The 16,676-nt window shown below is 44.1% G+C and overlaps 1 protein-coding gene across 1 annotated transcript in view; it reads right to left on the bottom strand.

Annotated features, from left to right (window-relative positions):
- The window catches only part of BCAM (basal cell adhesion molecule (Lutheran blood group)), a 60,075-nt gene extending 43,691 nt beyond the window's left edge, over positions 1-16,384 (bottom strand). The window contains exon 1 of the mRNA XM_066607172.1: positions 16,173-16,384. Within this exon, the coding sequence (XP_066463269.1) occupies positions 16,173-16,206 (34 nt within the window). The 5' untranslated portion in view covers positions 16,207-16,384. The remainder of the gene's footprint in view (positions 1-16,172) is intronic.
- Positions 16,385-16,676: the final 292 nt, after the last annotated feature.

Below are 16,676 nucleotides of genomic sequence, written 5' to 3' on the forward strand. Positions count from 1 at the left end.
CAGCAGAGGTGGCAAAAGAAGGACTGATAATCACTCCCTACCACTTTTTGCCATCTGAGGGAGTCAACTTCTCCGATAGCAGGGATTCCTTAATCCCAACTGAAGACCCTTACAGCTAATAACAGCATAAAGTCTCATCTGATCAACATTACCTTATTTAGTATAAAAGGCCATGACTAAGGCCGGCTTCATGCAAATGTATGCACAATTGCACGAGCCTTAGTGCACCTCTTATGCGTATTAAACAAAACTTTTTCGCATATTTTACCGCACTTTTTCTGCCCGCAGGGCACATCCATTTGCGTACAGGATACAAGACAATTTAAAAAAATTGCAGCATGTCTTATTTTGGTTTCACAGACTGAAATCACCCATTAAAGTCTGTGGGATTGCGTAAAAACTGTGTGTTTTTAAGTATGTTGTAAGGACACAGTGGAAAAAAAAGTAACAGAAATTGGGCTTTCTTATTTTTTTTCTTTGCATGTTTGAAAAATGCAGTGAATATGGAAAATGGACGTAAAAAGAATGCCTACACACAACAAACACATATGCACATGCAGGGAAAACGGACCGAAATTGCGTACAGCCGTGTGCATGAGGCCTAAAGGACCTTTCACACAGGACAGAATATTCCGCAACAGCATTGTGTAATATGCCTTCCTACTGAAAATTTGGCTCCAAAATTCATACTGCTAACGTGCAGATTTTGGCGCGGAATTGAAAATAACAAAATCCTGCAGGCAATTCTGCATCAAAATCGGCAGCTAGCAGAGAGTTAATAGCAGCCATACAGACACAGATAACAAATGTCTGCAAAAAGATGAATGCCTCTTACACCTTGATAAAACCCGCAGCTGTGTCCACATTAGATTGTGGGGAACCTGAAGGGCTCATTACTAAAGTCATTAATCTCTAATGCTCTCACTATGCTGGCTGTGTTCATCCAGCGTATACATCATGTATCCAACATGGGTGTGATTGTATACTATGTATCTACATACATCTGCCACAGTGAAACAGAATATTCTGTGTAGTATTTGTGACTTTAGGCTGGGCTCACACCCGTGGGTTTCATTTCTCTTGTTCAGCTCCATCATTAGAGCTGAATAATTCAAATAAGTGACCTGTCGGTTGGATTCAGAACACGACGGGCATGAAAAGCACCCGATGGCCTTCCATCTTGCCCTCTTGTATTTGGTCTGGCTATTTTGCCGGATGTCTGCAATAGGTTCCTCTGACGCAGAGGTGAGCATAACCTTAGCAGAATGCTTTACCATAAGGCTGCCTGTCCATGGGCGTTGCGGTATCCTGTGGCGGATCTCCGCCGCGGGAACTGCCGCCTGGGAGCAGGAGCCGGCAGATGGATCTCTGCTGTCAGCCTATCTACTAACAGATAGGCTGACCGCGTAGAATCACAGCAAATCGCAGCATGCTGCGATTTGCCGGCCGTTAACGGAGAATCGCAATGATCCTCCGCTCGTGGACAGGGGAGAAGCGCTCTCCAAAGCAATGCTATGGAGAGCTTATACTGCGTTCCCTGCGGCCGGATTATCGCCGCTGGGAACGCAATGAAAACCCGCCCATGGACAGGCAGCCTAAGGCCTCTTTCACATGACCGTATGCGATTCTACGGTTGCCCGTACGCACTGTAAATAAAAAATAAAATAAAAAAAATAATAAAAAAAAAATCACATGAATGAAGAATTGCCGTGATTGAGTCATGATCTTTAGCAGTGTATTTTCTGCCATTCACACAGGCGTCTACTGCATATCGGCAAAAAAAACTCCCACCCCTCCCCTTTTTTTTTAGCTCCCATCAAAAGTCTATGGGAGCTTCCAGCATATCTCGGCAAAAGATAGGGCAAGACCTATCTTTGGATGTAGCATATAAAATCGGCACCTGAAACCGATTGCTTATTTTTTTATGCGGCCAAAAATCGTCCATCTGAATGAATACAGGGAATCTAATGCTTCAGATGGTCACGATTTTCCCTGTTTTTTGATGCCGCTAAATAGACGCCCTAAGACTACATTTTCCAATACAGATAAATAAAAAGAGTATACCTCCCAGAAATATGCCAAAGGACACTATACTGGCATATACCCAGTCCACAGAACTTATGTGCTAGTGATACTCGTGGCACCTTGTGGACACCGTGCTTGGCTTTTGTCTCATTCACAGCACTTCTACTACTTCTGCTACGCACCATGAAGCCAGATTCACACAGGTGAGCGCAATATCAGGTCGAGAAACTCGGTCCAATATCGCACTTCCAACGTGCATTTTTCACGGCGATAGCAAGAGTTTTTTAATTCAAAGTTGCATTGCTTGTGTGAAATTGCGTAAGTGTTTCCCATAGATTTCACTGTATCGCACGGCATGCAGGTGCATGTAATGGCTTTTAAGGTCCCATTAAAAATAATGTGCGAGGCGTTCCAAGGAAAAGTGGAAGATGCTGCGCTTTTGTTTCCACTCAAAAGAATGGATTTCACATTGGCACGGGTTCTCTGCACATCACATACAACCCAGGCGAGATGATGACTGGGATGATGTGAGACTTCTGTGTTTCTGGGTACATTTTCTAGTATGAGCACCGGCCATCTCTTCTTTCTTTCTGCGTTGAGGCCACGTTATCTTGAGGGTTTATTCAGTAACGCCCTTTGGATAAAATATTCTCTGGAGCACTGGCACTTTATAAGGAAAACTATATATGTTTTTTCACTTTTGGAATAATCTGCCTGATCTATCAGGATTTGATACATTGTACTTTATTTAGTGTTCATGAGTATTTCAGCATTAGCACTTTATTAGAGATACTAGGTTTCTGATTCAGGAGTACTCTGCTGATATTTATTATTTCCGACTGTCTTGAGGTGCCGTGTTATCATTCTTTTATGTTGTTTGGACAATTTGTTTCTTGTTGTTTTTGATTCACACATATTTGTGTTGCTGTGTTTACTAATAAAGGTCCTATGAACCTTCACTTTTGAATGAGTGCGCTTTCTTTTCATTTTGCACCTCATATAGATATAGGCCCCCTGCACACAGGCGGAAATTCATCGGCGGGATTTCCTGCAGAATTTACGCCCGTGCCCGCTTGCATAGGGTTGCATTAGATAATGCAATCCTATGCACACAGCCACGATTTGTCCGCGTGAAAACATGTGCGAAAAACAAATCCAGCATGGTCTATTTCTGTGCGGGTCTCACAGAGGCCCGCACAGAAACGTCACTAGGGACGGGACGGCTCCGCACTGCGCATGCGCTGGCTGGGCGGCAGCCGGCACATTGCACAGAGTGAAGACGCTGGGAGCGGGTGAGCTGCAGGTTTCTGCAGGGGCATGGGTCGGATCCGACCTTGGCCGTCTGCAAGCGGCCATATCTAGCACACTATGCAGTTTTGGTCTGTAAAAAATGCACTGTTTTCACTGTATATTTGTGCATTTTTGGTCACATGTCCAAAAACAAAAATAAAAACAAGAAGGCCTAATTGATGGCACATTTTCCCCACTGTCTCCGGGCAACATGCGTAAAAACCGCAGTGAGTACTCATGCAAAAACGCACGTCTAAATACAATAGTGCAAATCAATGATGCTGTATGCTGTCCGTGTTACATCTATGAAAACTACAGACAGAGAATGTTCCAGTGCGCACAAAGCTTAAGCCGCTCACACATACGCTACCAAGACATTTTACCGTGATTTTGCGCTGCATTTTCAAATGCATTCTACTGCAATTGAAAGCGCTTTTTGATTCACCCCGTCACTATAATGGGTGATGAGCGTTAAAAGGTGCTGAAACATACGATAATAGAGCAGACTGCGCTTGAATATTGCTAGTCTGCGAAGCCCCTTAGAAATCAATAGAGACGTCGTTTCACCGCATTTAGTCGTTAATTGCGGTAAAAAGCGGGCTGTGTGAAAGCGGCCCTAGGCTTTATGCACCCATGACATATTACAGCTCAGTACTACCTCTGAGTCCTACCGAATGCAGCACCCACACCAGTCTATCAAGTACATCCAAATGGCAATGATTTCAAACACACAGTTGGGCTGTATGGTGGCTCAAATCCCACCAAGGACAACATCTGCATGGAGTTTGTATGTTCTTCCTGGCTTTGCAGGGGTTTCCTCCAGGCACTCTGGTTTCCTCCCACAATCCAAAAACATACTAATATGTGAATTTAGATTGTGAGCCCCAGTAGGGACAATGTCCATACAGCGCTGTGGGATGTATGAGATATATAAATCAGTAAGCTAAGCATACTACACATAGATTTGGACCGGACATGCCTCCCTCAATGCATGAAGTCTCGGGGATTACTTCTGCACTACCTATTACCTTTGGAAAAGTTTAAGGAACCCTTAGTTCATGACATTGGTGGGGTTCTAGCAATGGTTTCCTAGCTCATCCATAGCCTGTCTCCACTCCTATTAACTTGGCTTTCTAAATTTTTTTAAGCCATGCAAATAATCGCCAAATTAACTAATGGTCATAGAACTAAAATGATTGCTGCAAGGATTCAATGGCAACCCATCCCACCAATGGTTAGCTTAAGTAACCCTTATGCCTTATCTTAACTCACAGAGCTGAATAAGTAATGTAGCCCCAAAGAGAACAAATTGAGCTCTGCTACATCTGCACATATATTCAAAATGTAGAAGAATGACAGTAAGCAGAGCAATCTGTCAGCAGGAGAAGGTGTGAAGGGGCTATCTAGAAATGGTCTGCAGCCTCCCCACCAATAGGTCTTTGTTATTGTGGACTGTGGGAATCTCTGCAAACTGGGGGAGGGGAACATGCGGGTGTCTGTCAAAAACAAAAATATTGGGAATCCATAGCAAAGAAAAATGGGGAGCATGAAAACGTATGTCGATCAAGGAGATTTTGTTTGTGAGATTTGTAGAAGTTTTTCAGATCTCTCCTTGGATGGAGGAAGGGAAGAGAAATGACAAGGATTAAAGATTAACAGGTGCAGACAGATCAGGCTGCAAAAACCAACAGAGAGGGGTTGTGAGCGGGAAGGAGGGGCGGCCAATCTTATGGGGGGCACAGTCAGATAGAGAAAATTGACAGGGAAGTGCACTGGAGCAGAGGGAGTGAGGATAATGAGGCTGGTTCCAGAGGGGGCACCTATAGAGAGTATAGGCAATGAGATGGAAGCGGGAGGAGGGGCTGAGGCAGCGCAGTATGTGGCCACAGCAATTTGCAAACTGCAAGTTGTGTAGAAAACAATGTGCTGGCAGAGATGTCAGATTCATAATGTGAGGAAAGAGGGCTGAGATGGAATCAGTGAGCCCGCTGCGACAAGGAGGGGGCAAAAAAAAATACTCTAAATGTAGCAGAGCCCAGTTTATTATTTGGCACAACCGGTTGCGATAGCACATTATACTATCTGTGATTTTACACACGATACACGAACAAGGCAAGGCAAAGTGACAAATTCAGCTCTGCTGCATCTCTCCAAGTGTGAATGAACTGATGAAATAAAGACAGCAGTAATGGAGGAGGGCAGAAGAGAAGAGGGCACACAGAGGGTTACACAGGGAGGGCACGGAACTAGGGAGAAGGGGGGAGGGAGCAGGATCCTCGGAGTCACTACACAATAAGACTGTCTCATAGGCAGTCACATGGGCTATTGTTGAATTCTAAACACTTCACCAAAGCCTGAGAGCGAGGGGGGTGAGGGGCGTTCAAGAAAGAGAAGATAGATTGCTTGTTAAAGTGCTGAAAGAGGAAGCAAAAAAGACCCTGAAATTCTGACAATTCAAAAAAAATAAAAAATTATTTGTCCTGATTGTTTCTGTATAAAACTTAAATACGAATTCCTAGAAGTCCGGCGTTGACGTCGTCATGTAATAGCTGGATAATTTACCTTTTTTAAAAGAAAAATATTAATTTTAAAGCCGGACTCGAAACTAATCTTACATAATTGTTCTTTCCAACATGCGCACGCCATCCGTCCGCAAAAACAACTGAAAAAAGCCCAATTCTTTTTTCCTGCAGTTTAAAAAAAAAAAAAAACCACAAAAAACACATGTACTGCGCTCAGATGGTAGCCGCGTGCTGTCCATTTTTTTCTCCCTATTGAATGGGCAAGCCTCATCTGTAAAATCAGATCAGATCAGAATATTACATGAGTAAACATTTTGTGAAAAAGCTCGGCAGTGTGTGGCGCCAAAGAATAATTTGGGTCTGTCCGGCATCCGTGTGTAGTCCGTTTTTTCTCAAAAAGAATATGAGGAAAATAATAGAAGTGTTTTATCACAGCTGCTGCAAAGTAAAGTGGAACAGTTGTCCTTAGCAACTGAAAGACTTCTGAAAGCTGATACGTTGCTATGGGCAACATCCCCACTAACCACGGCGGGAGCCTTGTTCAAGCTCTATATTTAAAAAAATGATGAAATTCACAATTTTTGATTAAATTCCACAAAGTATTTTAAATAGTCACTAAATATCTTTGGAAGACACTTTTTTCCCATTCAGCACAACAATATACATTGCTTCACCCAGAAGCGCTAGATGGAAGAACGGTTAGGGCTTATTCACATAAATGCACCTGCCTGTGTATTATGCATGCAAAATTTGCATGTGCAATACCCAGTGATCGATTCTAATGGGTTCGGACACATGTAGGTTTTTTCTGTATGCATTTTGCTTGCGCAAAAAAATGCACAATGTCCTATTTTCGTGCATGTTGCACAAGAAAATATCATATATTAAACAAATTAAACTTAACTGCCCATTGAAATTTAATTGGAGCATTCTTTTTGCAGATGTAAATATGCGGGGCAAGCATGCGCAAAAGATATATATATATATAGATATATATATATATATATTATATATAAAATATAGTTAATATAGTTATATAGTAAAATAGGCACATACTGTGCAAGAATGCAATAGCCATAAAACACTTATGCCCGTGTAGAGGGCGGTCTAAGCCCTGTTTCACACGAACGCATTGTTACACGTCCACACAGATCCGCGCGCCACTTTAATCCAAGAAGAGGCAGGTCTTATCTATCACACAAGAGTGTTTCCAGGGTTTTAAATACTAAATCATGAATAAAAAAATAAGTGAATTAATAGTCTAAAAAACACTAATCTCCAAACTGCAGTGTAGGGACAGATCCACTTGATCACATCTGTGCTTAGAACAGAAGCCACGATGCAGCGTCTTGTTGGAGGCGGATAGCACCGGACTTGTCCGGGTTCCGTCATGGTATCCATTCTTTTGCGGAGAGAGCAGACCGGTAGGCTGTGGTATATTTGCTACCTAATATACAGAGTTTCCCCGGAATCCAGCCTCCAATATAAATGTGAACAGACCGTAAACTCCTCAAGTTCCAGTTATTTGGAGAATATTCATACTCTTCCTTCAGCATGTTACTGCAGTGTTATTATCCCTATATTAGGAGTGTTGCTATTTGATTTGATTAATCTGTTTTCCATTCTATATGTTTTGTGAGCCTTTTTTTCGAAAATGTAAGCCAAAAAACCTCATCTACTCCGAATAATGCACAATTTTTGCAATAGAACAAAATAAAATTGGGTCATTAATAGAAAGTAGGGCAGACAAAAAAAATGTTGTTTGCTTCCAATCTGCTCCCATTCTTCACTAGGGAAATTAAAGTGGTGGTGAGTGCGAGCGATACGTGCGCTGCTGGCGGGCGCTGAGTACAGATGAATATTTTCGAAAATTACTGTAAAGGAAAATATCAGCGCGAGCGACTTTCAAGATGAGGGCTGTAATTTAATTGGTTGCTATGACAATGTCTACGTTTCCCCCCCATTTGCAATCATTTTCAAAAATACCCCCTCATGTGCGCCAGTCGCAGAATACTTATTTGTTCAATGCATGACACCCAGGCCTGAACTCCTCGGACTCGGAGAGGCATTTAAGGAGAATCAATTATTACCAGTCTAGTGCCACGGGGCATAATAACTAGATGATCTAATAGGTGCCACACGGGCTCATTGGCACCAGTAAAAAAATCACGTCTGGCATTTAACGCAAAAATGTAAAAATAAATGTAATAATTACAAATTAGAGGACCTGTTAACGTACATCCACCGCAATTACTTTCTTTCTTTAATCTATGGCCCACAATGATATCTGCGGCAGCACAGCTTCCATCACTCTGCTGTTGGGCAGAGCCTAAAGCACTGCCGATCTTAGCTGCTGAATAAAATGATAGAACTGCAGTAAAGACTGACAGGTACCCAGGGAAATAGCGAATAGAAGTTTATTTTTTTCTTTTCCAAAAACAATATGCAGATAATCCACTACACAATTGGCAACAAGTCTACAACAGTGCGCAGAAATGCTGCAGATTTTCTGCACAGGAACTCTGCACGAAATCTATGGCACGTCTGCTCTACGTCAACATACTCTTAGGCCACTCTCACACATCCGTTTTTTACTACGTCGATTTGAACGCCACGGTAATCACGGTGCAAGGCTCCCATTGATTTGAAAAGCCTCACAGACCTGCGCTTGATTGCGGCGTTTTCTAACACCGTGATTTTCGAGTGCTGTCTGCTCTATTTTACCACGATTAACGCATGTCATCACCCATCAGAATGATGGGGTGCGTTAAAATCTGCCGTGAGAGGCAGAAACCTGCGTCCAGAAAAAGCAGTAAAATCGCGGCATGTGTGAGAGTGGCCTCAGGACACACGACTGTGTTAGAACCCAGTGATTTCAATGGATTTGCTTCCATGAGTGCCTTTTACTCGCTTGCAAAAAAAACATGCTCTATTTTGTGCGCATTTGCGTACAAATGCCCCATAGAGGTCTATGGGAGGCGCGCAAATATGCAAGGGGATGCGTGAAACACTGCGCAAAACTGTGGGGAAAAGAACAAATTTGGCCCTCATTAGACTAATCGCCTTTAAAACCACGGAAAGGGTGTGTCGAATGAGTAAACTGTCCATGTGTGCACGTAATGTACAGTACTATGCGCCAATACGCATGCAAATCTACCTTGTCCAATCTTGTTCATAATGCAAATACGCTGCGGTAAGCATTTTTGCGCATATGCTCATGTGAAGGGTTTTCTACTTTCTTAGGTTTTCTACTTCTTTCAAGTTGCAACAAATTCTATCCACTTCCCATTTCAACGGAGTATAGAACAATATTGCTGCAGTTCTGCGTCCACGAAGGTTGTCATTCAGCGCTCCATGCGGCCTCGTATGCAGCGATACATTCATCACATCCAATGCCAATTACTGAATGAACAAAACATCTACTGCAAATGAATGGAGAATGGCTTCTTCTTGTCATTGCAGTGAGATGATGTTTCTTCCATGACTATGTGACCTTGGCAGCCAATTACCGGCCTCAGCAGTGATGTGTTGTCCATAGAGACTTCTTCACTGCAGCGAGCAACTGGATGTGGGGGGTTACATGTCTATGTAGGAAAAGCCATCCCACTGCAGGCGATTCCCAAGAATGGCAGCACAGGAATGGTGAAGCATTAAGTATATCAACATTTGACCCCATTTTAAGGGGTTGCAAAATCGAATTAGGACCATGCTAGTGAAAGCTACAACTACGGCAGCCCTTCAAGAATCCTTGGAAGCGGACAGCCCCATGAGAGCTATAATGGTGGCCGCACTGGTTGTCACTCAGGTCCTCAGAAAAGGATGTATGAAGTGCATTCAACTTGTAAGATCTAATTTTTTTCTTGGGAATACAAGCAGATAGACACATTTTAGAAGACGCGGGCATTCTTTGGAGAGGAGTATGATAGATGGTGGCATTGGCCAATGCACAAAACCCACGTGACGGCGCTGGAGTTAGAAGCATTTTCAATATTTAAAATAGCATTGATGATGTATCAAGAACAGCGTAAAATTATCCGTTTCCTTCATTTGCGTTGAATGCCACCCATCGACATTCATTGCCAACTGAGTGAGACATGCGGAAACGTTATCATGGACGTGAAAAATGTGCATTCGTGGGTACAACAGATCTAAGCAGGCTGAACATCATGTGAGAGCGAACCAAAGGAGTCTCAGCCATGCACCAGTTAGTCCAACAACATGACCGCACAAGTGGAGCAAGTGGTTATGGCGGTCTGCCAATTGACTGTAGAAGAGACGGCCTGCAAAGTCGGTATTTCCGTTGGATCTGTGCACACCACCCTGTGTGAAGATTGGAAGAGGCAGAAAGGTTCTCCAGGTGGGTGCCGCGAATCCATCAAGACAACGCTTCTGCTCATCGGGCGGCCCTTGTTCAGGGACTTCATCATGACCACAGCTTTGAAGTGATTTCTCATGCTCCCCTACTCACTTGACATTGCACGTGGCAATTTTGGGCTTTTTCCAACGATGAAGGACACTCTCCGTGGTCGCACGGTGTTCCACACTTGCATCAGCGATTTGAGTGTGGAAAATAGACCCCCAAAGCAGTGTTCACAGTGGCCATGCCATCATGGCGTCGACGTTGTGTACGTCAAGAGGGAGCTTATGTTGAGAAGTGACAATTCTTTTGGCTTTCTGGGGTAAGTAGTTGTTTAGCAAAAAGTTAGGAGACTTTAGAACTTGAGTGCTCCTTCTACTGAATGTTACCAAAAGAGGACAACTCATGGACATCACGGGGAAATGCTCTTTAATGCAGTAAAACCTCCAAAAAGGATAGCGCCACTTACTCCCCAGATCATCATACAAGGCGGAAGAATATTATAGTATGAAGAATTGTTCCCACATGGACGTGTCTTGGACCTCAGAGCCTTATTTTGCTAGGAGCTATCAATTTTCAGTACAATGCTCCTTGAATTCAGCCTTCACCCCGCAGGTCTTGGGGTCACCATTCATTCCAGTCTATTCTGCAATCACTGATTTATTAGCAGGCAAATACGATGTCATAATGTCCACAATGTCAGTAAGCCCTGGTTAAACAGACCCGAAAAGGACCACTCCTCTCAGAGCATAGGTCAATAGGGAACACTAAGACAGCCACAGGGCTGGGAGAGGGGCAATCAGCGGTGCCCAGGCCGCTGGGGGGGATGGAGAGACAAATAAAAGGTGAATAATGAACGGGGTCTGAGAAGCAGACAAGAAGTAGGGAGTCTTGTGAATTTGAAAATTCAGTTTGCTGCCTGAGCCCTGTATCTAACATAGATATCCTGCCAAGGCAAAACAGGCATCCAACACCCATCTGTATGCCCACCAGCCTTCCTAACCACACTTTTTTGATGAAATGTTAAATATTGGATGCCCTAAAATGCCATAAAAGGGCCTGGGGTGCCTTACTCGACCCCAAATGCACCCACAGCCATGGTCCATTGATATCAATGTATTTCTGTACTTGGCTCCTTAAAGCTAAGGAAATGCTTCAAAGGGCGAGCAGCGCTGGGAGGCTTTGACCATTTACTGACTGGCATCTCCTGGTCTCAGCAAATACTAGAACTGAAGAATCCTTGTACCATTCGGCGGGAATTGCAATCCCCTTATTTAAATGTCCGTTTTAACCCCTTCATGCTACATCTATACACTCTAGCCTCTCTTACCAAGAAAGAGTTAAAGTGAAGCTTTGCTCTTATATGCCATTTAGGAGGCCATGAACTAGAAGTGGCCTCCCATACCTGTTCTAATCAAATAGTGCCACCACTTTTCCGGCTGTCCCAGATAGTAAAGATCAAAACATGCGATTACCCTGAATAATCTGTGTCATGTGTTTGGTAGTGCGGGCATGTAGATGTCATGTGGACTACAACTCTCATCTTGTGCTGGATCGCTTCTACCACTTTGTAGCATCCTTACCCATAGCTTGGGTCTACAGCCACCTTTTTGATTATCTTTATCTATATTCCATTTATGGAGTAGGCATTGGCTGCCCTAAAACTGCCAGTGATTGGCGTAGGAGGAAGCCGCTCCATTATCATAATGCTGCTAATTCCAACAATACAACTATATTACGGAATTGCTCTACATGCAATTGTCTAATATACAAATTTGGATTACCAATGGTGAAGCTATACTTCAAAAAGAAGAAGCATGTACCCCATGTGCCAAGAAAGGGGGTGGCAGCAATGCGCCACTATGTCTTGGCCATGGTATTTAGATAAAGCACTAGACCAACGGACTAAATAATTGCCTCAGGTAAGGAAAGGTCTTGCAACGACACCTGGAAAATCCCTTTAACAAAGAGCGGGCAGAAGGTTGGCAGGATGATGGGAAGGGCTGGTGCCACGCTGCTCTCTATGAATCACCTAAGATTCCAAATCTCAGCCAGAGAGCAGTTCACACCTGTCTGTATGTGCGCCCACAGGCGGGGGCCATGTGCATCCCTTTGTTGTTGGAGGGGGGCTCTGTGTGCTTTTGCGGTGGGGAGGGTGATGTTTTGCCATGTCTGGAATGTGGGAATTTGCAGTGAAATAACAGAGTACACAGAGCCTGCCCCAACCTGTTCACGGAGCGCCCACCAGGTTGGAACAACCCCGAGCTTTGTACTAGAAATTCTCCAAGAGATGCAGGAAACGTCGTCCACAACTACAGCAGCATAAACCGAATGGATGCAGTGCCCTCATTAAAGGGAAAACAATGGCGCGCAGGTGCCAATATAATGTAACCACTGCGGGCAAACTGGTGTACACCATGTTAGATATTTGCTGTCGAGATTTCTATTGTTATATATATATAGTCGATGTCCGACTGGCTTGAGATTTCCTTTTTTGTGCTCCGTTTAAGTGCAAAGTGGCGTACTAACCGACTCTCGTTGATATGTGGGCACCAGCTACAAGAATTTCCGCTGAGTCTAGATACACGGCGAAGACAATAAAATGGTTCAGTTGCCCATAGCAACCAATCAGATTTCAGCTTCCATTTTTCATATTCAGAGGTGCATACCATTAGCATCCACTGCCCGCCTACTACTGCCCGCATGATGGTGCCATCGTGTAGTGAACATACGACAGTGCCATACAATACTTATAGGGCTTTTCCCATTAAAGATATTTATTCCCTATTGACCGGACAAATGTCTGATCACTGCCAGTCTGACCGCTCGGACCCCCAGTTATCCTGATTGCCCCATGTGCATGGACTGTTGGTGCAGATGCTCAACCGCTGTTCCATTCACTTCTACGAATGGAGGGAGATTGCTGAGCACATTGATCTCCACCTGTCCCATATAAGTGGATGGAGCAGCAGTTGAGTACCTTTACCGCCATTCCATACACATGGGGTATTGGGATTCCTGGGGTTCCCAGCGGTAGTATCCCAAGTGAAAGAACCCCTAGTCCCATACAGTGACCATATAACAGTGCCATATAGTGTTAATCATGTTCACGACTTTTCACTGCTGGGATTGTGGATGTTAAAGGGCAGACATAGCGAGCGCAGGAGCAAGACAATGCATTTTGTGCCCTAATTATGCCACATTAGCCTTTGTAAGGGCACTAAATGAATACAGTGCTGCCTCACATTACATCAGATTATTTAACCCTTTATTCAGATCAGGACGATAATGTATCATAAATGGACACTTGGTTAAATTCTCCACTTGCTCTGAGGCTTATTGCAATCTACTGTTCCCTGTTATCAGCCATAATTATAAGGGACCTTTCACAAGGCAGAATTATTCTCCTAGGACGCACAGAGCTACGGAATTCTGCACCACATGATGGTTTTTGATGCGGAATTGCAGGCAGTTTTTTCAATAATGCATCAAAATCTGCAGACTTTGGTGTGGAACTTACCACGGTGCGTCTTGCTGGCGAATTCTGTGAAAGGTCCCTAATGCTCTTCAATGGTATTAGTGAGGGGAAATAACTACTTTACCTCGCTAATCTCCAATGCTGAGAACACACAGGGATGAAAATGCATCAAATAAACAGAACTAATAGATATAAGTCTAGATGTTCATGGCGTTGTATCTGACTCTCTGGTGACCACTGCTATGATGACTATTACACGTGGCTGTCACTCAGCTTTATCAGACTACAGAATGGCACTGGGATCTACTCCCTGCTTGCATATCACTGTATTACTCAATGGGAAAGCTAGGTTCTGTGGAAAGCTGAAATATGGGATCATACCCAGCTTTCCCAGGCACAACTGGGCAGGAGAAGACTCTTCAAAGGCTTAGGGACCTTACAGACGGGTGGAATTTGGCCGCAGCATACAGAAAATTGTGAACCAAACTCTGCATGCCTCTTGCGGAATTGAAAAGGCCTAAATTCTGCCTTAAATTTCACATCAAAATCTGCATTTAGACATGTGGGTTCTGATGTGGATTTCCAAAGGAACAGATTCAGCTGTGTGTCGAAGCCAAATTCCGGTGCATGTGAAGGGCCCTTTAAAATAAGAGTGTTTGCAGTGCCCCTTTAATTTTATGCCATGTGTCTAAGGCCTCCAGGGTCTGCGTAAAAACTCATGGCATGTCCTATTCCTGTCCGTTTCATGGAGGAGAAGTAAGTGATGTGCCAACGGATAGCAATGTACAGTGTCCATCTATATCAGTCAACACACGAACGGGTGTCCGTATGCTGTCCTATGCAAGTTACGCCCAAGTTTCTTGGCGCAACTCAGTGGCACAACTAGTGGGCACCTAATCTAAGACTCGCAGGTTCTTCTGGAACATCTGATGAGGGTGATTCTCTCCTGGTAGGTTAATATGCAGTAACCCCATGCCAACCATAAGCCAACAATTCACTTTGGTTTGAGCAAAGTCAAAGCTGAAACTTTCCAATGACTGCAGGTCCAGAAATTAAGAGAGTAATACAAATGTAGCAGAGCTGAGTAGATCAGCTACATTAAAGAGAAGTTTATCAACTGCAGCAGTGCTGGGTTTCTCAGGTGTAGCAGAGCCAAGTCCTTGTGTAAAAGGGCTCTTCTCAGATGTAGCAGGGCAGAGTATCTCTGCTGCGTAAGACGAGTGAGATTCTTAGATGTAAGAGGGCTGTGACTCTCACGTGTAGCAGAGCTGAGTTTCTTAGGTGTAAGATGGTTGAGATTCTTGGATGTAGAAGGGCTGATAGTCTCAAATGTAGCAAGGATGAGTTTCTCCGGTATCGGTCTCTGGCACAGTGGCATATTTTGGGTCCATAAGCTGTCCGTGTGATTCCGTGGACAGCACACGACTCCATTATAGCCTATGAGGCTGCAGACATGGACGTTTTTTCACAAAGATTAATGGTCCAAATGAAGAAAGTCACAGCATGTCTTATTCCTGTCCATTTTATGGATGAGAATATAGGCTATCCCAATGCATGTCAATGTGCCGAGTTCGGATAAAGCATGGACTGGGGTCTGGGTGCTGTGTATTGCGAGTTGTGCCAGTCTCTCCAGCGCAACTTGTCCTTACAGCTAGTATACACCTAGACACAGGATAGCGGAGATTCTTAAATACAGCAGGTGTAGCTAAAACCAGTCTCCCAGATGTAGCGGAGTTGAGTTTGTTGCCTGACAACTCATAGCGATAAACTGTGATTTTCCTTAGAACAGCAGTTAAGACGACGACATTAATGAGACAATGAGCTCTGCTACATCTTGTACACAACACATCTGGAAGGGGATGGGGATGTTTTATATCATACACAGAGGTATCAGATTAATAATCCACTAACCCAGCACAACTGGTAAATGCTAATGTGCTAGAAGAAGCCTGAAGGCAATCAATAATGGATGGAAGAAGAATATGGGGATGATAAAACAGGGTCTCCAGGGCCTCCCAGGAAACATATAGCTACGGATCGCCGCTGACCGTGACGGTGCAGTATACAGGAGAGGTGTGTGCCAGCCGTATACTCCAGACATACCCACCCAAGACCACTGCCAAGTATACCAGATGCTCATATAGTCACATACTGATGAGAATGATACACAGTAACTAATATATGACAACATTGTAGAAAATGTATCCAATTGTGCTACATAAACTAGACAGATAGATATGAGATAGGCAGATAGATAAATAGATATGAAATAGATATGATTATTATTAGATAGAGATAAATAAAGATGATTATTAGATAAATAAATATTGTTATTAGATATATGATAAATAAATAGATATGAGACAGATAGATAGACAGATAGATAGATAGATGTGGAATGCTAGTGCTGTAGTACATGCAGCTGCAGGTATATACTGTGAGGTGTGATATATATGTGCCCGGGGGCAGCAGTAGGTCCCCCCCTGGCAGCCCCTCTCACCTGGCAGCAGGGTTAGGAGCAGCAGCAGATCCATGAGGGTCCCGCACACGCCTGCAGGCACACTGATCGGCACTTGTCGGGGGTAGTGCGGAGCTGTGGGCAGCGGCGGCAGCAGCAGGTGTCAGTCCCGGGTGTTGTCCCTGCCGTGTCTCCAGCCCTGTCCCGGCTGTCTCTGGTGCAGGGAGGTCTCTCTATAGCTGCACCGGCCCCTGGGAGAGAATAAAAGGGACAGAAGCGGAGCCGCCTCCTTCAGGAGAAGAGACACCTCCTCAAGTACGAGAGACCTCCCTGCTGTATAGCATCTACTGCCCGATTATAATGAGACCGCTCCTCCAGGACGGAGACCCCCCACCCCTCATATGTAATGGGACGGAGACCCCCACCCCACATATGTAATGGGATATAATGCTACGTGTTAGATTAGGTGATTATTTATATACTGCCTAAAGGAAAAGCTGTCTTTGTTGTCCATAGCAACCAATCACAGCGCAGCTTACATTGTAC

The sequence above is a fragment of the Eleutherodactylus coqui genome, chromosome 6 (assembly GCF_035609145.1).
Source record: "Eleutherodactylus coqui strain aEleCoq1 chromosome 6, aEleCoq1.hap1, whole genome shotgun sequence".
Lineage (NCBI taxonomy): Eukaryota > Metazoa > Chordata > Amphibia > Anura > Eleutherodactylidae > Eleutherodactylus > Eleutherodactylus coqui.